The sequence below is a fragment of the Paramisgurnus dabryanus genome, chromosome 22 (assembly GCF_030506205.2).
Source record: "Paramisgurnus dabryanus chromosome 22, PD_genome_1.1, whole genome shotgun sequence".
NCBI classification, from domain to species: domain Eukaryota; kingdom Metazoa; phylum Chordata; class Actinopteri; order Cypriniformes; family Cobitidae; genus Paramisgurnus; species Paramisgurnus dabryanus.
This window is the reverse complement of record NC_133358.1, coordinates 11,502,974-11,530,351: the sequence shown is the minus strand read 5'-3', so window position 1 is coordinate 11,530,351 and position 27,378 is coordinate 11,502,974. Positions and strand designations below refer to the sequence as shown.

The window sequence follows — 27,378 nt, the reverse complement described above, 5'->3', positions numbered from 1 at the left end:
AAATGAAATTTAAATTAGTGAATTTACTTTTACCTGTTTACAATTGCTATCATACAGTATGCAGAAATGCAGCTAATTACCAACATAATGCAAGCATCTGTATTAATAAACTTATTCTGTATTAATAAACTTATTCTATTTTACCAATCCCAGTTCTCATCAGACTTTTCAAATAAATACATTTTCAAATGTATTTTACAGTATTTTTGAGTATAAATATTCTACATGTCCTTCAACCTATTGTGTGACATTAGCTGGAGGTAGGAACAGGAAATGAATCATGATGTTTTCATCAACAACTCAAAAAGAGTGACTAATCCTAAACTTATTTCAAAGTTTTCGAATACTACTTTAAAAATCCATTAAATTCGATGTAATAAATAGAGTGTATTTAACTGAACCCATCGTTCTCTTAGATGATGCAGAATATTTCCATCCCTACCCTTCCGGCATCTGGACATCTTTAGGCCAGTCGGGCATCTCTGTCACCAGTCCCATGTCATCGTGAGAGCTCGATGAAGATTGGTCAGACAATCGGGCGGGAAGAACAGGTGGCCTATCATCTTCAATGATGACGGTGTCATCCCTGGGCATGTTTACAGTGGGGGACAGCTGGTAGTTACCTGCCAGAGAAAGAAAAAGATGACATTAACAGTGTCAAAGCTTTGCTGACTGTTTGTTTTTGAGATTTGAGCGAAGGACAAACTTGGTTTGAGTTTCTGTGTAAAAAGAATGACTTCTGGTAAACAAAACTTCACCACAGCATTTTCTAGAATAGCATGGCATTTTAAAAGGTCTTTTCCAGAATTTATATTTTTTCTCCAAGTCGCTAAAAATCGAACCCATGACCTTTTGCACCGGTATCACAATGCTCTACCAGTTACGCTACATAAACACTTATTGTACTTATACACCACGCCAACACTTTCCAACATAAACATTTATGTACAGTGCATTGCTGTATTTGCATTATATGAGAAAACGCAGGTAAACACAAGCCACTTAGTTTATGTCAACAAACCCCCCAAAATATATACAAACCAGATGGAGCGTAAAGGTAAAATCCTTCAGCAGAACAAACCACATCCATGTGTTTACAATCAAAACGAGGGATTTTCATCCAAACATGAACTTCTGGAGTTTCGCAGTGTTTTTATTCCAGCGTCTGTTTATTTGAACAATAAGTCATTTCGCAACTTTAGCAGTTTAGGAGCAATCAAATGTAATTGCTGCTAGATGATTAATCCTGGCCTTATCCCAGCACAAATATAATTCATATTTAGCTTCAGCGTGCTCCAGACAACAAATTCACTTTAATAGAAATAAATTAGGGCTTAATGCGTTGTATTGTTGGGTCGGGCGTTAAGCATCTGAAGTCTGGTGCTTTAACATGTGATAATCATTCATAAGCATTGCAGACAGGTCGTATGTTAAAGACAGGCCATGTGTTTGGAGTTCACGTTAAAAATTGAAAACTAAAAGAGAGTGTGGGAGTAGAAATAGAAAACACAGAAGCGGAAAAATCTAGATGTTTATTTTTACAATTCAGATATGACCCAGTTACAGATATTTTATCTTATTTAAATGAAAGCAGTACATGGTGAAAACCATCATTTAGTCCTTATAAGGTACTAAAAAAGCAAGTATTTAACTTTCTATTGGAACGACTTTCCTATTGTTCTCAGAATAACAGCTGTAGGTGACCTAAATCATTATCTAGCTGCCTTAAGTCTTAAACACATGTGTGCATAAATTACTAACTTTCAATTGCGACATTTTCAGCTTAGATATATCACTTTAGACAAAGTACAGTGCACGTTTGCCAACGAAAGCCTCATCCAGCGACTATGAGAAGTTTCGTCTTGCTTCGTCAACATGAAGAAGCATTACAAAAGTGCATCTCTATAGCCTCTTTCACACAGTAATACTGGTAAATTATCATGAATTTACCAGAATGAATTTACCAGTAAATACAAAAATGTGCTGTTCACACACGCAGTGACATTCCGTCTTTTTACCAGTAAGACATCATTCACACATCAGTATCAAAATACCGGTAAATTCATTGAGAAAGCGGAAGTACCTGTGGCGCGCGGCGAGCTCAGTGTTGTATTTGTAAACAATCCACGTCGTTCATATCCACGGTCCGTATTTTGTTGTTTTCACGTCTGTGGTAAACTCTGACAGTCGCGAAGTTGCTCATGACCAAACAACATTGCATGAGGCGACGTCAAACCGATGGCGTTTTAAACAACAGTACTTTTTGCACATTAGGCTTCACATACGGCGTGCTAAGGACGTCGGCAATTCGGCAAGTAGGTGGTAAGATGTTTTAAACAACTTTGGTGAAGAAATGTGGACGTAAACTTCAGGTGTGCTCGACTTTCAAGCACCACATGTGTGGAAACGTCCGTAAACAGTCTGGGCGTAAACGCGTCATCTGTTTTAAAACATTATGATTGGCCCGAAGCTGTCAGCACGGTCTGACGTCGTCCGTTCTAAATGCCGGTAATCCTATATTTTTCGTTCACACATAGCGCTTACCGGTAAATTACTGGTAATCTTACAACCTGTCTTACTGGTAAATTGGGAGCACTGATTTAACGGAAAGGTTCTGTTCACACATGATCTGTTAACTGCAATTTACCAGTAAATTACCAGTAAAGACTGTATGTGTGAAAGGGACTTATGGTGACTCAAGGTTGCAAGGACATCTGAGAGAGACCCTGATCCTGCAGGCGGTCCGTCCCTGTGGAGAGGGGCTATGGTGAAGGATCCACAAGAGGTTCAGGACCCCAGAGCTTCGATCTAAGAGCGACCGTACACTTCACCGGCAGAAAAGTTACCGAGCAGTTGCATCAGCTTATCAAAGACGAGCTTTCTCTCTGCAAGAAGATCGCACTGCATTGCAGTGGGTCAGGAATTCCAGATCTGTCCTTGGGATAACCATTGTTAGTGAATTCTGGATACTCACCAGCAATACAAATAAATGTGTTTGGGTGCGTGTGCAACGGTGTGAACATGAAATTCACAGTAGCGGAGGTGAGAGCATGCTTGTAAATGTGTACAGCGAGACATTAACAGAAACATATGCACAAGCACAGTCAACAGAAACTGTGAAATACGGTGCGTTGCTATAATAATGCACGAAGGAATCCAAAGAGAAAAGCAAACTGAATTTTAAATAAGCAAGTGAGGACTACAATTAAATCAACACTGAAAGGTCATTTTAGCTCATGCAGAACATGGTTTTAATTGGTTTTTATTACAAAATATATTCATGTTCTTGCATTAACTGTTCCTTCCAATGACCTTTTGACACAAGTGCTGAATTTTCCAAACAAGCAGGGTTTAGTGGCACTACGCTTTCTTACCCGCCGCAAAAAGGGATTCCTTTAGAGTCTTTAATAACTTTAAAAAGCATACAGATCACACTTCTACTATGGCCGACTAATTGGCCAATGTTTCATTGAAATTAAATCATCTGTCCACCCACCGAAGCTCATGATTTTATGCCGAATACATTTTAAAATTAGCTTAAACTCTACTTGTTCATCACAGGGATGGATGAATTGCAAAGGCACACTTATAAAATGATGTGAGAGTTATACTTTTATCTTGCTATTCTCTAAAGATTTGTAAAGGCGCAGTGATGTACCTGGCCAGGAAGCAGCTGGAACTGATGGATTAGAAAAACTCTGCTGGATGCTCTTCAGAACAGAGCTTGGTCCTGGAGGGAAAAGTGTTAGCAACTGACAAATCCCGCTGACACCTGCTTGGCACCTTGTCTAGATCCATTATCAAGAGTGTGGAGGAGAGCCAGGCCACGATGTGAAAAATTGGTGGGGTTAAAAGTATAGGACTGTTTGAACCAAATGTTTGAGATTGCATCGCCCACCGAAACAATTTAACAACCATGGGAAACTTTAGTAAACATTTTCCTCTGTAATTCTGCTTTTTCGCCATCAACCATTTATGACGATATTCAGTGAACGGGAAACTGTACAATGCTGGATACACAAACAATAAACAAATGTTTGGCTTTAAACTGGGTGGTTTGAGATAAAACCCAAAAATGCTTTCTTTACTGAACACATCATGCTTTTGTTTAATTGTAGAAGACTTCCAAACGTTCGCATCATGCTTACATCCCGAGGACATTTCATTCGGGTCATCAGAGGGATAAACATCGAGGCATCTTTCCCAGCCTGTCGAGTCACATAAAGAAGCCGCTTGTGTTTGTAACTGCGTCTTCTGTTTAATCTGCAGAAATTCTCCTCGCGGGTCGCTGATAGCGAAGGTTGTTTTCCATCACACTGCGATCAAACGGACCCTAGCAAAATCTCTTTTTAAACAAACAGAGCGCTCATGACTATTTGTTGGACCCAGAGTCAAGACGTTGAAGGGAGCCGGCTGATTGGTGTGGGGTTCAAATAAATAAACTTGAGAACGGTTCCTCAATGTTCAATCCAGAATGTCAGAGAGCAAGAGGTCTTCGACGGAGGGGAGCTGACTTTGAAGTGTCACTCACTGTAGGCTTTTCTGTTCCTACTTTATAGCTACATGTGTGGTCGCAAGCGGCAGTAACCTGACCCATCGAATCACATAGAAAACAGCAATGGAAAACATTACGACTCAGCTATGACGACAAAACCACACATATCCTAAAAGTGAAGGTAGTCTAATATGCTGGGCGGCACATTGGCTCACAGAAGGCCCCTGGGTCGAGCCCTTGCTACTTCAGGTGGCCTTTCCGTTTGGAGTTTGCATGTCCTTCCTGTGTCAGCGTGGGTACTTTGGTCAGTGGCGGCCGGTGACTGCTATTCCAAGAGGCGAGAATTAAAAATATGTGTTAGGAGTGTCATGTGTTTGGCTCGTCATGTCAAAATATGTGTTCGGTGCATCATGCATCATGTCAAAATACCTGCCTGCTGCACACACGCCAAATATGATTTAACGGTTTATGATAAAAGTTCATGTTTACAAAATACTCGCAAGACACTCACTTAAAGGGATAGTTCGGCCAAAAATGATATTAAACCCATGATTTACTCACCCCCAAGCTGTCCGATGTCATATGTCCATAATTTTTCAGACAAACACATTTTCAGTTATTTTAGAAAATGTTTCAGATTTTTAAGTTAATCAAATGTAAAGTTATGGGGACCACATCCTTCAAGTCAGAAAAAAATGTGCATCGATCCTTCACAAAATAAATCCAAACAGCTCCACAATGTAAAAAAAATCCTTCTGAGGGTAATTTAAAACTTTATAAACGAAAATAACTAGCTTCCAGGAAGGTAACACCGCCATCTTAGTCGCGTCCGCATTCAAAATGAGAGCGTATGCAGTTTACAGAGGGTTCTCGGCTGCTGCTCTGTGCCCCCGCCCTCCGAATTTGTCATACGTCACTAAGAAAAGTGCGTACACTACGCTGATACTCTCGCCTGAATACAGAGGAGTCTAAGATGGCGGCGTTCCGGAAGCTAGTTATTTACGTTTATAAAGTTTTAAATGTGAGAATTTCTACAACAACACAACGCGGATTACCCTCAGAAGGCCTTTGTTTATCATCCTGGAGCCGTTTGGATTTATTTTCTGAAGGATGGATGCACATTTTTGGACTTGAAGGACGTGGACCCCGTAACTTTACATTTAATCAACTGAAAGATCTAAAACTTTTTCTAAAAATACTGAAAATGTGTTCGACTGAAAAACAATGGACATATGCATCTCGGACAGCTTGGGGGTGAGTAAATCATGGGTTTAATATCATTTTTGGCTGAACTATCCCTTTAACAGTTAACTCTGATTACATATGAGATTAAGCGAGTATTTGGCAAACATAAGCGTCTCTTTTATCATAAACCAACCCCTTTGAAGCATATGCAGCAGGCATTTATTTTTTGACATGACGCATGATGCACATAGGTTTCGAATGACGCACCAAACCCATATTTTGACGTGATGAGCCACACACATGATGGCTACATTTGTTTTGACAAGCTTTGCATCGTGTGCCCACAAAAAAGAAGTAACAGGCCCTCACTGACTTTAGTTACCTCACACAAGCTAAAAACATGCAGGTTAAGTGAATTGGAGATGCCAAATTGTCCCTCCCCCAACGTGTTTAGACCACTTTGCAGGATATAACCAACACTGGTCCAGAAGCAATTCCTGTTTTAGTTTTTTAGCATTGAACAAAATTTTATATTAATATTAATTAATATTACAACAAAATACCACCAACAGGAAATTTAGATCTGAATAAAAAATGTAAAATAAATGTGAACTAAAAAACTTAAAAACAACAGGAAGTGCTTCTGGACCAGTGTTATTTACATCTTGCAAAATGGTCTATATGGATTAACCAGTTCTCACCATGAATATAGGTGCTGGAAAGGGGATAGAATAAACAACCAAACAAGTCTAACACACTAATCCAAGCAAAGTGTTGCTGGTTGAGCAATCTTGGTTTTTCTGAATGCTGGTTGGTCAGGGTGGTCTTGCTGGTTAAGCTATTTGAGCTTGTGATGGTGGGGAAAAAACAACATGCTAGCATGTTATGCTAAGTACTAATAAAAAATGCAAAAACAAGATGGTAAGTACTAATAAAATGCAACACAAGATGGTAACCATCAATACTGGACGATACAACCCAGAATCACTGAGCACAAGGTATGGTCATAGAATCGAATACTTAATTTTTTTCAGGTCTGATCTTAAAGCGACACCATGTAATTTTTCAACCTTCATAATACATTTTCAAGACCCTTGTGATAGTACATCAACTTTAAATAGGTTGAATGACATGTCTACCATAGCCTGACGGGGTCTGTATCGCTTTTACACATACTTTAAAACTTAGGGTTTCGGGTAGTAACCAGAGCACAAAAAAAAACTAAAAAATTTGAATGCTTTACGGCATACGTCACTTCCTCCACTTCCTCGACACATTTTTTGACGTGAATTTTGCTGGAGGCTACTTAAGGAGTGTAGAGAGCAACTTCTATTATGTGACTCTGTGGCATCGTGTTAGTGTCACGGACCTATGACACGGGCGACCTGGGTTTGATTCCCCTCTAAGGCAATTTTTTATATAAACTCACGATCTTGATTCATACATAAATGCCATCTTCTTTATAAATGATGGCAATTAACTTGCATATAGTGAAAATCCTGGTGGCGAGGGAGAGAGGGACAATGCAACAATATTTGTTTCGAAAAAGGCAAAAAAATACTTCTGGTCGTTTCTCAATTAGAAGGCTGCAGCCTCCGGAGGTCAAATATGCAGGCTGCATACGTCATCAAGCCTGGTTTATTAAGGTAAACTGAGCATTACATTCGCAAATCATAAGCATACTGCAACAATTTACGATTAACTAAGTATAACAGTCAACTTTATAATTGTTAATATTCTGAAATAAGACAGTCTTGGTGACGTATGTAGCTTAGAAATACGACATCCGGAGGCTGCAACCTTCAGATTGAGAAATGGCTTCTGCCACGAGTTCCTCATCAGAAAGTTGTAACATGACTGTGTTTCTCCCTGATGCCTCCAAATGTTGATCGTTTAGCGTTTAGTTTTTAAAGGTTTAGTTTAGTTTTAAGGTTGGCCAGTTCTTTTCCTTTGCGACAGTGCTGCGGCACTTGTGGCCTCTAGGGGCGCTAGGCGTGAAAAATACATGTCTAGCGCCCCTAGTGGCCAAAAAGTTCTGCAGTGTGCCTTTAAAACAGTCCAGACATCATCTGCAAACTACGGAGACCATATAGCTACCAAAAGGAGAGCTCATACAGTGATGCTGTGCATTTAATGATGACCTAAAAAGTTTAAATTCTGGGCTTTAGTGAACAGGCTTGCGGGAACTTGCAGGTTTCGGTTTTCCTCACTGACGAAAATTATTCTATGTTCTGTAATCCAGTAATCCAAAAAAGTTTGAATGAAAAAACAGGCCAACATGTGCCTTTAATTTCCTATGCCGTTAGGAACAAAGTCGCCAACAATCAGTTTAACTTTTCCCAGAAATGGGGGGGTGGTATGTGAGCCAATGGTTTGTCATGTCCACAATGACTGTGATCAGGAAAAATCAAGAACAACACCACTAAGACTAAGGGTCTTTGATGCCACAATCTCATGGTTTCAGAACATGTCTCATAAAAGTACAGTGACCATTCAATGGTGTATATAAACAATGTATTAATGTTAATGGCTGAGCTGAAGTATAACTTACGAAGAACGTCTTCCATCAAAAACAAGAAATCCTAATAGACGAAGAATGGAATATGCACAAATCTCATCAAATGACAGATTTCCAGACTTACTTCTCACTAAGGAATAATGAGATCAAATGGGCTTTGAAGATTTATGGTAAAAGATCTGGGCTGCTAGCTAGGCCTGTCTGAAACCCTATAGTAACAGTCCAAAACTTTCCAAAGTTCAACATTCATCCTAATAAAACGCACCTGAACAAGCGATTTAATATCTTTAGGACAAGTTGTAAAAGTAAAGTTGGAAGTCAAATCATTCTGGACATCTACTATGCCAAGGCCCTCCTGATGACTGTGTGGCACATCGATATCATGGAGTACAGTCACGTGTGACTACCGCTGTCATAGCAGATCTTACTCTGCTCGGCATGTGAGTGATTCAGACTCTCTGTGGTCACTGCATAAATCCCTTATCTCCCATCAAACCTCCACCTGTTAGCATAACAGCTCTCATTATCCTTTAGTCTTCATCAGCAAATGAACACAGTGGGTGTCCTGGTGTGACTGGCACAAACGAACCACTTAAGGCAAGCCGAGGGAGGTTGGGGGTGCGGTGATGCAATTCCCTGGATATATCTGTCATTCTATTCCTGGTACAGTATTGTTCACAGGAGAGAAGATGTGCCTTAGAAAAACGCACCTTGGGAAAAAGATTCATGATGAAAGGGAAGTGATGAACAAGCTTAACCTATTCGCTACGGCACCTCTTGATCGTTCTACTCGTATTGCTTGAGCTACCAGCGGGTGAAAATGTGGGAAATATTGTAAATACATGGCCCAATCTCGTGGATTTTTCCAATGTGGGTCCTGTACCAGATGTCATTCCCCTTCACTGTTCTTATGAGCTCCTAACACCGACCACACAAACAACCAGAACACATTTCAATTCCATTTCTCTACTTTTTCCATTAACCTGTACTTTGCAAAACAGCACGTTCAGAAGTGGTCGACAGGGTCTTCAATTTGTGACACAGTGTGATTTTGTGCTCCTGGCTGGACTTTTCAATTAGGCAGAAGTTTTGTCCATGGCGGGCGAGACTGCTAATGCACTCCACATCACGCAAGACCCTGATTACTGTCAGGAAAGATTTTCTACAAAGAAACCCTTTAAACCACCTACCCTTAGACAAGAGATTGCAGAGGAAAAGATATATTAGCACAAAAGAAAAGTCCACTTGATTCAGCCCAACTTTTGTATCTACCACCTGCTGCTTTATACTTTGACAAGAAGCCTCATATATAGAGGTGAACTCACTGTGGCAGTTTGACAGATGTGAGTCTGGGTGATACATCTTTACACACTTTCACAGGTAGTAGCCAAATCCACGGACAGTCAACTGGAGTCTCGCCAATCAATCTGACTGACAGGGACTGCAGCCAATCAATGACAGTCTACTGTCTGATTAATGGCCCGCCTTTTTATTGCTTCACAACTATTGTTTACATTTTACTTTAAAAGACACACAGTATATACAAATTGCATGGACAGTATTATATTTTTATTCAGGAGTCTCTTAATAGCTATAAAGTACAGTATATAATATCATAATGCACTGTTACTTGTAAATACTGTATTTCTATGCTTCTTTATTACACATGAGATTAATATTCACCTCTTTGTCTACCTGCTTGTGTTTAAATGTGCTCAAAATGATTTCCGGCACTTCCTCTAAATGACTACATACGAAAATGTCCAGCCATTATGATTACCTCAATTGCACAAAGCATTCCCGACTGTAATAACAGTCATTTAGAGTTTTATTCGGAATATTTCGGAATATCTCTGCCCCAGTAAAAAGTAGCAGTCACAGAAACAACGCTTTACGCTAAAGACTGTTAAGGCTTTCGTGTATTTCCATTTTTGGTTGGCCACAGTGGCGATTTCCGCTGTTTAATGGTGCTAACCTTTTCAGTCACTCACTTACAGGCACTTCTCACTCAAAATCAACAGTTGTGAAGGGCAAATTCAATCGGTACTGAAAATTCCTTTAACTGAAAGAAAAATTCCCACTTTTTATGTGTTTATCGTGTAAAACTAACGGCAGCTTTAATATAGAAGAGGTGCAGTTTCCACAAATTACCTCAGATGAGCAGAGATAGAAGAAGAAAGAAAGAAAGAAAGAAAGAAAGAAAGAAAGAAAGAAAGAAAGAAAGAAAGATGATCCAACTGAAGCATGTTTAACTATTTGTGGTACAAACAGCTGAAAACCACTTATAATGCAATTTTACCAAACCTGATCCAAACCACATGCATTTGAAAACCAATTAGAAATGGATTTTTAAATGGATTTTAAATAAATTTCAGTCTGAATGGTCGGATCAGATTTCAAGTAGTTTTATCATTCAGGGCAAAATGAGTGCGTTTACATGCACTGAATAAGTGCATAACTATCAAAAATCTGCTTATTATAGTAACCAGTTTTCATGCGTTTCCATGTAAATCAATCAACCGGCTATGCAGAAAACTTTGTTTACATGGGATTTGAAGATTTTTTAGGTTTCTTGCAGGCAGTGATATCATCGCCTATATTACATAATAGTCATTCAAAAACAGACAAGAAATCTTTCTTACTGTGGGTTCACACCAGATGCGAGTTCAACGATTTGCGCGAGTAGGTTACATAAAAAGTCAATGCAAAGATGCGACCTCGCGTGGGCCGATGCGAATGACGCGATATGGGCGGCGCGTTTGCCGTGAAAACACGTGCTATTAAAATATTCAACTTGAGCAAAAAATTCGCATGACACGAAGTAAAATTAAGTGAGTAATCTACAGCAAGTTACGCAATGACCCGCGTTTGGTGTGTACGTAGGGGCGATTCACATTTCGCTTCTTTTGCATGCTCAAGTAATGCGACGCAGTCACAGTGCAATACGCTCATTTTTTAGAGGCGCGTCCGCACCGCATCGAGTTAAAAACATTCCAACTTTTCAGAATGCCGCAAGCGCACCGCAGGTCATGTGACAAGAACCAACCGATGGTCGCGTTTTCGCGCTGTTTTAGACGTGAAATGTGAACCGCCCCTTAAGCTATACTGTTGTATCTCAACTTCTGCTTGAGAAGTTTATCTTTCATAAGCGGAGACGTGCGCACATAAACAACACTGCGAGAAAGCAGGTTAAGGTGTTTACATTAGGGATGTTAACAATGAATCGATCTTTGATTATTTGTCGATAAGAATTAAATCGATAAAACGTAACGATTGTCAAAAAGCAAGCACGTGTGTGCGGCGCCTGCGTAAAGAAAAAAAAATAAACAAGCGTGCAGAAGTTAAACTAGCCATGATCACAAACGATGCTCGATGACAAATACACACCTGGGCTTTTTAACCTCATTCGAGACAAAGCTGGCTGCTAACACAACGAAATGGCATCCGCAGTGGATCTGAAAGGGTCCGATGCCGAAAATGCAAAAGCAAAGATCCTCTTCAGGGAAGCATGCTAGATTAGCATAGCAATGCTGCTAATACTGTATAACACAGGGAAGGAGACCGGAAGCCGTTTTTAATGATTAAAATGTAATCTTAAATTCTGGCAAGAAACTAAAATGTAAACTGTAACTGACTGTCGTTACACTCTGAACGACCGAAACATATATCATTGATTATCATCATTATTGACTGGCTGAGGTGCTACACGCTAAACGGGTTTTCTAATAGAAGGTTGAAATCTTCATAATAAAAGCATCTTTGTTGAAAGTACGCCACAGCTGAAGTGACAACGGGAAAAGTGCCCTTCGTGTGCTTCTTGGATATAATTGCAACAAGTGGTGTATCAATGACTCGGAAAGCTAGGTGAACAACTAGAAAAATAACACTTGATGATAATGAAACTTTTATTTTGTCATGGACGCACATCCATTATGAGGCGGAGTTTACTGTGTCTATTAGTCATTAAATTTCATTACGAGATTAAATTGATGATTTTTATCAAAACACCAACTGCATTGACTCAATTTACAATCCCACTAGCATGTTATTTAGACAAAATAAAATCTTTTAGTTCGCGTGAGGAAGCTGACATTTTTACACACTTTTATGTCATTTACTATATGCCACTGCTGTAAAGGCTTATTGCACTATTACTGTTAACAATTATTCGATTGAATGATCGTTAATTTAAATAATCATCGAATATGGAAAATTGCATACATTGACATCCCTAGTTTACATGCAAGGCGAAATTGGGTAATGAGCAAAAAAACGACCTGTGCCGATCATTTTTGCTTATGTCGTTTATGGGCTTTTCCTGATAAACGAAAAAAAAAAGCATTTACATGACCCCACGTGTTATCAGTTTATTAAGCATAATCGGCGTAAGACTGTGCATGTAAACGCACTAACTGTGTCTATTACATCATACTGAATCCAACGTAGAGTAGGTGATGTAAGAGATCTGAGGCAACCATATCATCACACAGCTCATCCAGCATGGTTTTAAATGACTGTGCCTGCTCTCTGTTATAATAGTAGATACATTTTTCCAGCTTCCTTTCACCCTAGTATTGCCGTTGATATCTACCAGTACAATAAAAATGGGATAAGCCGTCTGTTCCTATTTCTGTATGTATTCACTGATCTGTAATTGCAAAAAATAGATATTATTTTAGGTTTTAAATGTTTTTACTTTTACAACTTTTATTCTTATAACACAAAGCACATCATGGCCAATATACTTTAGGTAAAATGTCATTTAAATTACAAACTTTTCATTACTTTACTCAAAATTAACCTTATGACAGTACGGTAAACACGTTATCTCATAGATTCACATAAAACCTTGATGTAAAAATGCCTATATATCTCAACTATCCATTTATATTTCTGTCACTTCATTCCACTGAATCTTCTCTCATTTGAGGCTTATTTTAGGCTTTAATGTTTCATTCCTCATCTCAAACTGTCATAACAATCATGTGAGATGACATTATCTGACTAACCTTGTAGCTGACACCCTGCCATGTCTCATCCTTACTCAATGACAGCAAATATGTTAGAAACGAGTTGTGCTTGCCAAAGACTATTTTGTTACAGTGATGCAGCAAGCTCTGTCACTCAGGTCTTCACCTCGGCTCTTTGGAAAATGACCTCTCTGAAAAATGCAACAGACTCCATACATCAAAGCTTCACTTCCACCTCCTGTAGCACGTAAACTTTCTTGACGGACCTTCGGTTGTTCAGAAAGACAGTAATGGACCATTTTAAGTGTTAGTGCTGCGTCTCTTTCATGCCTGTGCAAACAAAAATAACGTGTCAGTTGAGTGACTGACATGTGGCGCAACAATTCCCGAGCGTACTGGGTGGAAAAATCTGGAAACTGACAGAGTTTATGAGATATGTGACAATGTGTCAGGCCTGTGAATGCTGAGGGGTGCTATCATCCCTGTGGTAAACTTTATGAAACTTTTTGCGTTTGTTGCCTCCTGAATCGATGAAGTGCTAAACTCTCTGAAATGCTGTGATTTGAGAAGTTTTAAAGTGCTCTCCATTGGTGCTTTGGAAAAGAATGTATAAATAATAATAATCATTTGTTACATTTATGATATCGCCAATTAGTATGAGGGGATGATTAGTAGGCCAATGGGGAAGTTTGGTCAAGATGCCAGTTCACACCCCTACTCTTTTTTGAAAGACATCCTGGGATATTTAATAACCACAGCAAGTCAGGACCTCAGTTTAATGTCCAAAGGACGGTGCTTTTGACAGTTTAGTGTTTCCATCACTATATTGAGGTGTTAGGAACCACACAGACCACCCCTTGCTGGTCTCACTAACACCTTAACCAGCAGCAACCTGGTTTTCCCAGGAGGTCTCCCATCCAAGTACTGACCAGGATCAACCCTACATAACTTCAGTGGGCAACCAGTCTTAGGCTACAGGGCAATATGGCTGTTGTAAATACATGAATTAATGCAAACTGACTACAGAATGAAAAGTGGAGAACAGAAATCAGTGCGAAATAGTATGAAGGTCTGAATTTCATAATAATTATTAAAAAATATAATACATAGTTATTTTGTGTATTTTATTATTAAGCATTATTGAAAATAAGTGTGACTCTGGAACATAAAACCAGTTGTAAACTGAATTTATACATCAAATTAAAGCAAAATAAATAAGCTTTCCATTGATGAAATGTCTGTTTAGGACAGTATTTGGCAATTTGAAAATCTTGAATCTAATGGTAAAATATTAAAGTTTGAGAAAATCACATTTAAAGGTCTAAATCTAGTCCCTATCAACACATATTACAAATAAAAAAGCTTGTTTTAGCTCTCTCTACTGGCTTACAGTTGTACTGATGTTGTGGACTGAATGAATTTTACATTAAAACCAAACTTGAATTGGAAATTCCCAAAGAGCGGGTAGCAACGAGAGCAATTTTGTAGACAAGGTTTTTGCCAATTTTCACAAAATAAAGTTTTGATATACAGTATTTATTAGAAAATGTACAAAATATTTTCATGGACCATGATCTTTACATAATATACTAATGATTTTTGGCAGAAATGTATATATATATTTTTTAATGCACAGCCGTTTCTAGGGTTTACAAAGAATGGTGTGAAAAGGGAAAACATCCAGTATGCGGCAGTCCTGTGGGCAAAAATGCCTTGTTGATGCTAGAGGTCAGAGGAGAATGGGCCGACTGATTCAAGCTGATAGAAGAGCAACTTTGACTGAAATAACCACTCGTTACAACCGAGGTATGCAGCAAAGCATTTGTGAAGCCACAACACGCACAACCTTGAGGCGGATGGGCTACAACAACAGAAGACCCCACTGGGTACCACTCATCTCCACTCATCTCAAATAGGAAAAAGAGGCTACAATTTGCACGAGCTCACCAAAATTGGACAGTTGAAGACTGGAAAAATGTTGCCTGGTCTGATGAGTCTCTAGGATGTTTTCTTGGCACACTTTAGGTCCCTTATGGCCAATTGGGCATCCTTTAAATGCCACGGCCTACCCGAGCATTGTTTCTAAACATGTCCATCCCTTTATGATCACCATGTACGCATCCTCTGATGGCTACTTCCAGCAGGATAATGCACCATGTCACAAAGCTCGAATCATTTCAAATTGTTTTTTTTTTAACATGACAATGAGATCACTGTACTAAAATGGCCCCCACAGTCACCAGATCTCAACCCAATAGAGCATCTATGGGATGTGGTGGAATGGGAGCTTTGTGCACTGGATGTAAGAATCATCACCTGACAAACAAAAATGTCAGGTGCTGTCACTGGGTGGTACCCATTCAAAAAGTACACCTAGAGAGTTCATAATAGTACCTCAGAGGTACAAATTGGTACCAAATGCATAGATATTTGTAGATAATGGTACATATTAGGACCTTTTAAAGGGTACTGCCCCAGTGACAGCTAGAGACTCTTTTTGACCTTATTATTCTGACAGGGTAGCATTAACTTTTTTTAATGAATTGCTTTTTGTTAAACTTGACAATTTATTTATTGATAATATTTAATTGCTCTTGGTATTAAAGAGAAGTGAATAATTTAACGTCTTTCAGTCAATTTAGAAAAACGTGATTATGCGATCGCATGATTTAACGCATAATCAGCCAAAGTTCGCATACGCCACACTTGGCAGCATAAATTTCAGATTTCCAAAATATGCGGGGCTTGCATGATTTCATAATCCCTGCATTTTCATAGCAAAAATCACATATAGCTTAGCAGAAAGTTAAAAATGTTGCATTTACCTCACACAAGCGCAGCCATGTCCCGTGTTGCCATGGTAACGTTATGAAGTGACGTGATTATGTGACGTGAACATTATTGTAAAGCTGCAAAAGCTGCAAAGAGTTTTTGCAAGTTACTGCAATTTCATCGGATTAAATTTACGTAAATATCCCACATATTCCATCGAATTTTTTAAGAAAACTTGCCACAAGATCAAGGATTTTTGCTGGCAACAATCACAAAAAAAAACAATCATTTTCTTGAAGGACTAAACTTTTGACAAATTCAACCTCTTATTTGTAATTACTAGATAAGGCCGTTCTAAATATAGCACTGTAAATGTAACATTCAAATGTTTTTTTACATTTTTAAACTTTCGTGACCTAGAAAACGTAAAAATTATAAAATTATATTCCATAATATAATGCCATGACCACATGAAAGCCATGACCTACATGTTTAGATATGGTGTTCATGCTGGTGTCTTGAGCCAACAGTCCTCTGTACCCTTCTTACTGTCAATAAAATGCCAAAAAATCTAAACTAATTATAAAACGAGATAAAGGTCTCATGAGCCTACAGTTTATTGATCTGCAGGATTAATTAGCCACCAAGTCTTTGACTCTGTTACTCTGATCTGAAATATAGGATTGACTGACACAAGCAGGAGACAAGGTCAAAGCACAAAGTACAAGAAGATGTCTCGAGGAAGACAAAAAAGATGAAGATGATAGTTTGCGTTGACTGCTAAAGAGCTTATTGTTCGCGAGTGAGTCAGACAGGACGGTCGATTGTGAAATGACAAGCATGACGGTGAAAGGATTGGTCTGCCGATTCCAATTGTCTGGAAGGAGCAGAACTGAAGCTGAGTTTGAGGAGAATCAGGAGTGACTTGATAGAGTCATGCTGGATCTGAAAAAGGGGCTCGAAAATGACATTAACCCCCATTTAACATAACCACAGGAGCATGCTGGGACTGGCTGTGTGGCGCCGGTGTGTGTCCAGGTGATCATTTATCTGTGGGTTTAAACTGTTTGTGATAGGAAACAGATGGTCGCAAGTGCTCTGAATAGTACTAAAATGTCTGACATTGTGTGTGCATGTCGGCATAAGGCCTGGTCCACATTACATTTTATGTTGGCTGGGCATCGCAAACTTTGATGTCTGTAATACCTGATTGAGCTATCAGTTAGCATTCCCATTATTCTCAGTGAAGGCAGCTGAAAGTGCTGTAAGGGGCAAACAAAACCAGTATCCAACCACTATGCACTGTAAAACAACCATAAGTTGCCAAAAACCCCAATTCCAGTGAATACTTCTTCCGTGAATTAGGATAAGAATATCAATATGATTCCCAAAAATCCAGCCAATCACATTGAAGCTTGCCATATATTAAAAAAAATTCTCTTGCCATATTTATATCACCAACGTGATGACATTAAGCAGTCTCTGCATGTCATCTGAGAGACTAGTGTGTATGTGTGTTGCTTTGCATTGAGGCTCACCCATCAATCTACTCATCATGGTATGTCTTGCGCTGTGGCCGTCATCTAGACTCTCTCCAGGATAGAGAGACTGAGAGATCCGTCGCTCGTGATCATCCATTGAAGAGTTTAGAGACAAATCTTGCACAGATGGGCTTTCTGGAGATTCCTGAAAAGAGACAACATACAAACACATAGACTTTACGACTGGACACAACTACTGCAGACGCAACCACATAACACTTCTTCTTCTTTGTAAGAAAGTCAAATTAGCACTGAGTCAGCATTGAGTTTAACATTCAACTTCAAAATTGGATTTATCTGGTGGATCTTGCTTCTGTTTGCTATTGTAATACAATTTATATTATGCACATAAAAAATACACAGTAATGCTGTGCAGTTTATACATCATACAAATGAGTGACTGATTCGTATATACAGTATAAGAAGGTTGCTGGCTTAATCACAAGAAGCGAACCATTTAAGCAAGCCACATATTGTGGAGTCCCGACTGTCCCCAAGCGCTTTAAGTAATAAAGGTGTTACACTTGATCAAGTCTGCTGGTGTGTGTGTGTTGTATATATCTCAAGTCCTTTGTGAGCTCTGATGTACTTGTTGTACACTTCTGCCATGGACATCCTATTGATCGCAAGGTCACATTTTCTCCCAAAGGAACTCCTCCTTGAACTGTCAGTATTTCCTTGGATAAAGTGGCTTTCCGAACTTGGTCTCCCATATTGGCAAGGCTGGTCTGCCACACTTTCAGAAAAGTTGTACCTTTTTGTCACTGGGACAGTACCTTTTACAATGGTCCTAATGGTATCATATTTGCCTTTGAGGTACCAGCGTGTACCTTACAGTGCTTTTCCGTTTCTAAGTACCCCACGGTAGGGGGTCAGCTTACTTTTGGGAGCTTTTCTACTGTGTGCAGTACGTAGCCTAGTACCCAATACTTTTTTTAGTACCACCTCGGTTGGGGTCCCAAGCGACCCGAGCTAATACCAAAATGTGATGCGAAAACTCTGTAGATCACCGATTGGTCTGGTCACTACAAGCGCCATCGATATAATGTAAAAGATTAACTGTACCTTCATGCTAGCTTGCGTTGTCTCGAGTAAACCTGTTGTTATCTGCGCTTTGCTGTAAGTTAGAGTTCTCAACGGGTCGGGCCAGCCCGACAAACCCGACGGGACCCGCGGATTCAGGCCGGGTCAAAAATATTAGCAAATGAGTTGGGTCTGGTCGGACCTCGGGCTTAATCTTTTACGCTTCGTGAAAAAAATTATTAATCATCACTGCTGTTCACCGTAAAGAAATTCTGGTCTGGCTGCTGCATGCATCAAAGAGAGGGGCGGGGGATAGCAATAAGCTCCGGCGCGGATCAGCAACGGATCCAGACCGGAGCTGCCGGCTTCAGAGTGGATCCGTTGAGGATCCGCCCCGGAGCTTATTGCTATCACTGCGTGCACGCCTGTTGTCTGGAGAAGAAGAGATGGAGAAAAGTAAACACAGGTGAATTCACCGTTGCTTGCTACTACAGGAGGAAAAGCCGCTGGCTGGGTACATGTTTGAGTTCTTTTTATTTATTATTGTGTCATTTTTATTTAAGGCATATTTATATAGCCTATATTTAAAGTTTATTGTTTCAGTTGTTTGTATTGTTAAAAGGCGTGGACATGGTCATGATAATAGCCTACGTGTATAAGAAAAAAAAGGCAGGGGGGGTCGGCGGGGTCGGGTCGCGGGTCAGGTTCGGACAGATAATTCACGTTGATGTGTCGGGTTACATCGGGTCCGGGCTTTAAAAGCCACGGGCCGGGTCTGGTCGGGTTGTAATTTTCAGGCCCGTTGAGAACTCTACTGTAAGTAATTCCCATTTAGTGATGAAAAACATTCACATGTTGAGAATCAGGAACACCAGACTTGCAGTTTGTGGCAGGACATTTGCGATGCGAACGTATGCATATATGCTTAAATGCAACTTAAATAAGGCTCAGCGGATTGTGTTGACCGACGCCATGGGTGTTTGTACAAAAACTGCCAGAGGTAGTGATAAACGCAATGTGCAAACATCTATTTGTGGTGGTCAGTTTTAATTTTGTGGCGGACTGAGAAATAAATAAATGTATGGGAATGTACAACGACGCTCTCACCTGTATGATGTCACAGCAGTAGGCAGCGCAAATATAACGACACACCTATAATCCCTCCCACTCCGAAGTGTTTCTAAACTCGGAGTGAAAAAGCTAACCAAGCCAAAGTGAGGTGAGCTGACCCAACCTGACCCAAACCAAACCGTGGGTTACTATGCAATGGAAAACGACATTGGTACCAATATAAAGTGTACTTTTTGAAAAAGTACCGTCATTGCAGCTGGACATCAAGGTGAACCCGCTTGGACAGGCTGTGATACCACCTTAACCAACTTGGCAAGGTCGGCAGATCAGATTAAACCAGTTTAGGGTGGTTTAAGACATGCTGAATGCACCCAGACAACTTACAATTAAAAGTACCAGGGTATATGGGGTGATGACATTTGCCTAGGGGTCGATGTATTGCATTACTGATCCATGAACAAACTGGACATTTTTAAGAGCTGACATTTTCTCAAGCAAAACACAGTTAAGGATTGACTTTGACAAGCCCTTGTCACTTTCAGCTAATGGAGGACAGTGAGTGACCTTTAACATGGCCAATTTTAACACACAGTAAAGTGTTTTGAGAGTCAGACAGAAAGAAGACAGATCATTCAGGGCACATCCGACTCCCTCTGCGCTGGTTACAACAGGCGCTGTATTTGAGAGAGAAAATACAAGCCTGTTTAATATAGATGAGATGTTTAATGAAGTCTGGAGGTGCTGACTTATCTCGCTGGTCTGATAACAAAGCTTGGGTACCGGCATATAGAAGAGGTCAACACAATTACAACTTCATCCGAATAAATTTACATGCCCTGCATAGTTCAGCTCTCCCCAATAAGATTTTCATTACAAAACCAGGATTTGTCTTACGAACCTTTACTTTTTAAGTCTGACGGTCATAACAGAATGAGAGGAAGATAATAAGGGATGCGTTTTTATAAAGGACTGAAAATAGACAGTGAAAGTTATTACCAGCCTTTATCTCACCTAATCTAGTGCTTTCTAAAACAGGATTAGTTTACCTGTAAGGTTGTCATCATTGCCAGGCTGCGTGGCATATTTAATGTAAGGCCTTTATACAAGGAGGGGTTACAACCTTGATGGATTAACTGACAATTACATCTGATTTATGCATCTATTTGTATAACAGGATTTGTTTTCAACTGTTGCAAGTACTTTAGTTTCTTGGGAAAAGGTCAGTGCTGGCTTCAAATGCTGCGTAAATGAGACACATCCAGTGATGCATAAAAATATAAGGGTATTTAATTGTATTACTACACGGCTTGTAGGAAATCATGTTGACAAGTACAGTTTAATATTACACAAAAATGAAATATAAATATGTCTTTTAATAACATATATGACATTATATTTACAAATGATTCAACCAAACAAGAGTGTTTGTGACATTTGATCGTCTTGTTTTATCTGAAAAACGAAAGTACACAGATTTTCCTTGTGGAAGGAAAATCACGAAATAAGCCCCTGTAGTCTGATAAAAGACCATCTTCGTGTCTTCATTTTGCTAGCAACCGTTTACTATGTTTTGTCCAAAGAAGTAAGGGTTTTTGCCAAAAAAGCTTGTATGCACTTAGAGGGTTTTGCAGCAAAAGGCAGTCGAATTAAATAATTATAGTGACATTTGTGCAAATGACTAATGCAGAACATGTCTAAGAAAATCCTGGGCTTAATCATACTGTAATTTATTTCCTAACACACACATACAAATAGCTAGCCTGGCCCCGCCCTCCCACATGCTTCCGCTTAATTTTCATTTCGCTTCAGCAGTACGTCTGGGACTGCTCTGTAGAGTTTCGTTTTCTCCTGCAAAAATCTGCAGGACCAATCAGTGAACAGATGGGGGTGGCTAAGAACGATGACATTGAGGTCGTGCGTCAGTTTGAGTTGTAGTTCAGTAATGGCAGCGGAAAAAGACATGAGAAAAGCTATTCGGTCCGTTGTTGCAAAACTGCCGAATATACAGAAGTTAAAGCCGGAGCAAGAACCAGGTTTGCTAAGTTTTGTTTGTCTGATTATTTGACTTGTTGTTTCCGGACAGTTTCGGTGCATGATATACGTTCACGACAACACGTTAGCGATTGGCTTTGGCAGATCCTGAGTGACTCTGGGCAGATCCAATAGTTTTAAACTTCAACAGAGGACCCTCCTTAATGGAAGTAACACTTTGCAATGGAGCGTGGCCAGACTCTCTGTACAAATGAAATGAATGTATGAGAGTCTGGTTGGACCAGGCTAACAAATAGCATCCCTGGCATAAAGATTTACAAACTGCACTTGTCTTGTGATACTGTTTATACACTGTATGTCTTAATCCAGTGTTTCCTCTCAGGCTGTAATTACACTTCTTAAGCTGTCACATTCAGCCTCTGCTATGTCCAGCTGTCTCTAGAGGCCTGGACAGCCTCATTAGCTCTCTATAGTATCTCTCCACTGCCACTCTCTCTCTATTTCTCTCTTCTCCAGCATGCGTTTGCTTGGTTTGTACGGGCAGGAGATGAACCCCTATCTCTCTCTCTCTCTCTGGTAAATCTGTTGTCCCCTTGTACATATTTTCAGCTTCTTATTCAAGTGAATCAGCAGACACCTATGCTCGCCTGAGGCTGTGCAGCTGTGGGTCGACGCTGCTCAGATTTAGCCTGTGAATGCAGTGCTTTTGAGCTGGTGACAGTTTATTATGTGTCTTTATAATGGGCGAATTAATTCACTTGCCAGCGAGTGTACGGGTACAATTACTTCAGTTAAAGAGAGCCTATTCTTCACACTTGAAGTCCACTTAAAACCTAAGTCATGCTTTTTATACCAACAAACAACATAATTTAGTTTTTCATGACCATTCTTTTACTTTTTTCTGAACTTGCTTGTTTTGATATTTTAATTTGAAAGACTTTTCAATGTAAATGACATAGTAAAACTGTTCTTCTTGTGACGTGTGTGCTCATCATGACATCGATGGTTTTACAATTTCTAAATGAGCTGTAACTTATTTAACTACAATCATTTTTATTTATTTTTTAATACATTTTAAACTGCTTTTATTAAAATCACATTTTTTACTTTTAATAGTTATTTTAAATTATAATGTACACTGTAAAAAAATCCGTAGAAATTGCAGCTGGGTTGCCGGTAATTTACCGTAGATTTAAATTTATGTTATTTACTGGCAAAATTTTGTTCAAAGTTGAATGAACATTTAACATTTACAAGTCTTTGTCTTTACAGAGTAAAACTAAAAAAACAGCATCAAGCAAAACATTCTGGGAAACAAAATCTGAAGCAAAAAACAGAAAAAGGTTGATGATGATTTCTGGTTCCCAGAATGCTTTGCATGATGCTGTTATTGTATAGTTTTATTGTGTAAAGATTAAGACTTGTTAATATTTAAAATGTATTTAACTTTGAACAAACTCTTGCCAGTAAATAACATAAATTTAAATCTACGGTAAATTACCGGCAACCCAGCTGCAATAACATTGTAATTTCTACGGATTTTTTTTACAGTGTATCTTTGTTTTTTATTGTGATTTTAAATGTCTCTTATTTTTACAGATTTGTTTTCTTAGATAGTTTTCTCATTTCCATGTAAAGCACTTTGAATTACCTCTGTGTATGAAATGTGATACAAATAAACTTCCCTTGCCTTTTCTTTATAAATGTAAAAAATAAATTTTTCATCACTAGTGTACTATCTACATCAAATTTGAAATAATGTATGCATTCTGTATTTGAATAACACAATGCAATTTATTATTTTCCTTTTTCCTGTGTTCCTGCTTTTGTCTATTGTCGGTTTGTTCCACAATGTGTTTCTTGTACACCTGTTCTACAACAAAAAAACTGTGAATGGTGCTCTAAAAATAAAACCGACCTGAATGACTTGCATTTCTAATATCTGCAAGTAGATTCTGACATGACTTGAAGGCAGCAAAAAATTGTTGAAGTCCACCTAAACCAAGACCAAGACCAAGACCAGAGTATAAAAAGACCAAAACATAAACAGGACTTTTAGGTCTTAAGACCAAGACATGACCAAGACCAGATTGTATAAAGACCAAAATATAAACAGGACGTTTAGGGCTTAAGATCAAGACAAGACCAGAGTATATAAAGACCAAAACATAACCAAGACATTGAGGGCTTAAGACCTAGACAAGACCAAGATCAGAAGGTATAGAGACCAAAACATAACCAAGATGTTGAGGGCTTAAGACCTAGACAAGACCAATATCAGGAGGTATAAAGAACAAAACATAACCAAGACTTTGAGGGCTTAAGACCAAAACAAGACCAAGACCAGAGTGTATAAAGACCAAAACATAACCAATACTTTGAGGGCTTAAGCCCAAAACAAGACCAAGACCAGAAGGTATTAAGACCAAAACATAACCAAGACTTTAAGGGCTTAAGCCCAAAACAAGACCAAGACCAGAAGGTATTAAGACCAAAACATAACCAAGACTTTAAGGGCTTAATAACAAAACAAGATCAAGATCAGAAGGTATTAATACCAAAACATAACCAAGACTTTAAGGGTTTAATACCAAAACAAGATCAAGACCAGAAGGTATTAAGACCAAAACATAACCAAGACTTTGAGGGCTTAAGACCTAGACAAGACCAAGATCAGGGTGTATAAAGACCAAAACATAACCAAGACTTTGAGGGCTTAAGACCAAGACAAGACCAAGATCAGGGTGTATAAAGACCAAAACATAACCAAGACTTTGAGGGATTAAGACCAAGACAAGACCAAGACCAGAGTGTGTAAAGACCAAACCATAACCAAGACTTTGAGGGCTTAAGACCAAGACAAGACCAAGACCAGAAGGTATTAAGACCAAAACATAACCAAGACTTTGAGGGATTAAGACCAAGACAAGACCAAGACCAGAGTGTATAAAGACTAGGCTTGCCGCGATGGTCGGTGAAACGGTGATAACCGGTGCTTCAGCCTCTCACCGGTTAGATCACTTGCCCACCGCGACACCGTCTTTCACCGTCGTTTTGATATTTTCGTGTAATTGCATCATTTAGTTTCGTTAGAGAGAGCAAACACTTACAACTGAAAGTGTCTGCTGAGTGAATTTAGCGGAGCTGAACGCGCGTCACATCACAGAGAGCAGCAGGTGTCAGATTTCATTTATTCCTGTCAGAGTTTGCGAGGCGAGCTGACTGAACAGACGAAGGCAGAAGCCGCGTGCTTATTCGTTTTTGTCATAATATACATAAATGATGTTTAATATAACCGAGATCGTTTTGTTCTGGTGTTTTTCATCAAGAAAAATAATAAAGCCATCATTCAAGCAGCGCTTTATGGAGAAGTAGCCGGTTGCTCTGCTTGGGACTGAGGGGTTCTGTGAGAATTACATGGGCACATTGACTTAAGCACTTAATTAAACCAGCTGTTGCACTCGCATTGCACACAAATGCATACGCGATTTAACGCAGCGTACGCAAGCACTGCATTTAAACAGTTGCGTAATTCAAAAGTGAAAGTAAAATGTGTACGTCTGCATGCGCATTTATAAGCCCCTCCCACCCGGTGAAACCGGGATCACCGGGTTTGTGACGCGCCGATTAACCGGTGAGAAAATTCTGTCACCGCGGCAACCCTAATAAAGACCAAACCATAACCAAGACTTTGAGGGCTTAAGACCAAGACAAGACCAAGACCAGAAGGTATAACGACCAAAACATAACCAAGACGTTGAGGGCTTAAGACCAAGACAAGACCAAGACCAGAGTGTATAAAGACCAAAACATAACCAATACTTTGAGGGCTTAAGACCAAAACAAGATCAAGACCAGAAGGTATTAAGACCAAAACATAACCAAGACTTTGAGGGCTTAAGACCAAAACAAGATCAAGACCAGAAGGTATTAAGACCAAAACATTACCAAGACTTTGAGGGCTTAAGACCAAAACAAGTCCAGAAGGTATTAAGACCAAAACATAACCAAGACTTTGAGGGCTTAAGACCAAGACAAGACCAAGACCAGAAGTTATTAAGACCAAAACATAACCAATACTTTGAGGGCTTAAGACCAGGACAAGACCAAGACCAGAAGGTATTAAGACCAAAACATAACCAAGACTTTAAGGGCTTAATACCAAAACAAGATCAAGACCAGAAGGTATTAAGACCAAAACATAACCAATACTTTAAGGGCTTAAGCCCAAAACAAGACCAAGACCAGAAGGTATTAAGACCAAAACATAACCAAGACTTTGAGGGCTTAAGACCAAAACAAGACCAAGACCAGAAGGTATAAAGACCAATACATTACCAAGATGTTGAGGGCTTAAGACCTAGACAAGACCAAGACCAGAGTGTATGAAGACCAAAACATAACCAAGACTTTGAGGGCTTAAGACCTAGACAAGACCAAGACCAGGGTGTATAAAGACCAAAACATAACCAAGACTTTGAGGGCTTAAGACCAAGTCAAGACCAAGACCAGAGTGTATAAAGACCAAAACACCAAAACATAGTTTAAAATTGTCTTAAATAAAAGTCAGTCAATATTTATGTCTTGTAAATTGTAATGTTTTTAAAATAAATATAAAATTTGCAATCATGCAAAGCTGAAAACATCACTTGCTTTGATATTGATTTTGATATTCCAGACGGTGTAAAAATATGCATTACATCAATTTTAAAACATTTTTTAATACGTTTTATGAAGCTTGTTTCGTCATTGACCCTCATAATAAAGACAAAGTAAATGATGCGCTTGTGATCTCTTCTGTTCACCTTTCCTGGAGTGTCTGCCGTGACACCCAATCCGTGCAATGCTACTGTGGCTTACTACGGTGCCCTTTGATTCAATCAATTACTTTCTCAGATGCACCAATTGAGTTTCCCTACTGAGCTGTAAGTGGATTAGAGAGAAAGTATCTTTACTATCTCTACTCTGGATGCCACACTGATCGTCTCCCTTATACAGTACACATAACCAACCTTTCCTATTCCCATTTTCTTCATGGTACAGTACAAAACTACATTTCCCATGATGCCTCAGTCAATCATAAATTACTATACAGTCAAACCAATATGACATCGATAAGTCATTGTGCGCTCATGTCAGAAGGGCCAATGCAGAGTAAACAAACAAATGTACATAAAATGAGAAAATAAACAGTGTACGTGTCCAAAAGTCTGGACGTCTCCAATCGTGCCCCAATTCACCCTGTGGAGCATCAGTCTGGCTCGACACTAATAAAACCGTAATTTCCAGTCAGGTTGATTGATAGTTCACTCAAGACACAATCGATCAGGCCCTCATTTCAGCGGGACGGTTTTCTGTAGCCAGCATGCCTTCCTTCCTGATGCCAAGTCTTATAAACTTCATGTAGAGACAAACAACATGGCTTGCTTTTATGCAACGACGCACTTTTATGGTAGAAATCAGCATGTACTTTGTAGTCTAGACTCACTTCTACATTATGTAGCTTTAATTTCTGGCATATAGTCATCTGTTTAAATGCCTAAAAGGTTATTGCACCATCTTGGCATTGTGTGTATCCTTTGTGAAGCTACTTTACAGAGCTCTGTCTTGCTGTGTTGCCAGATCCACTTCCTTTTTGGCTTAACTATATTTAATCATTTATGAAGCGATTCAGTTTATGGTGTTGGTGCAGCATGCAATATATATATATATATATATATATATATATATATATATATATATATATATATATATATATATATATATATATATATATATATATATATATATATTTATTTATTTATTTATTTA

General features: G+C 39.1%; 1 protein-coding gene across 3 annotated transcripts in view; it reads right to left on the bottom strand.

Annotated features, from left to right (window-relative positions):
• The window catches only part of pard3aa (par-3 family cell polarity regulator alpha, a), a 556,247-nt gene that overhangs the window by 194,994 nt on the left and 333,875 nt on the right, over positions 1-27,378 (bottom strand). For all 3 annotated transcript variants that reach the window (XM_073813113.1, XM_065294770.2, XM_073813112.1), the window contains 2 exons: positions 17,479-17,626; positions 443-623 (listed from right to left, as the gene is read on the bottom strand). In XM_073813113.1, the coding sequence (XP_073669214.1) occupies positions 443-623; positions 17,479-17,626 (329 nt within the window). The remainder of the gene's footprint in view (positions 1-442; positions 624-17,478; positions 17,627-27,378) is intronic.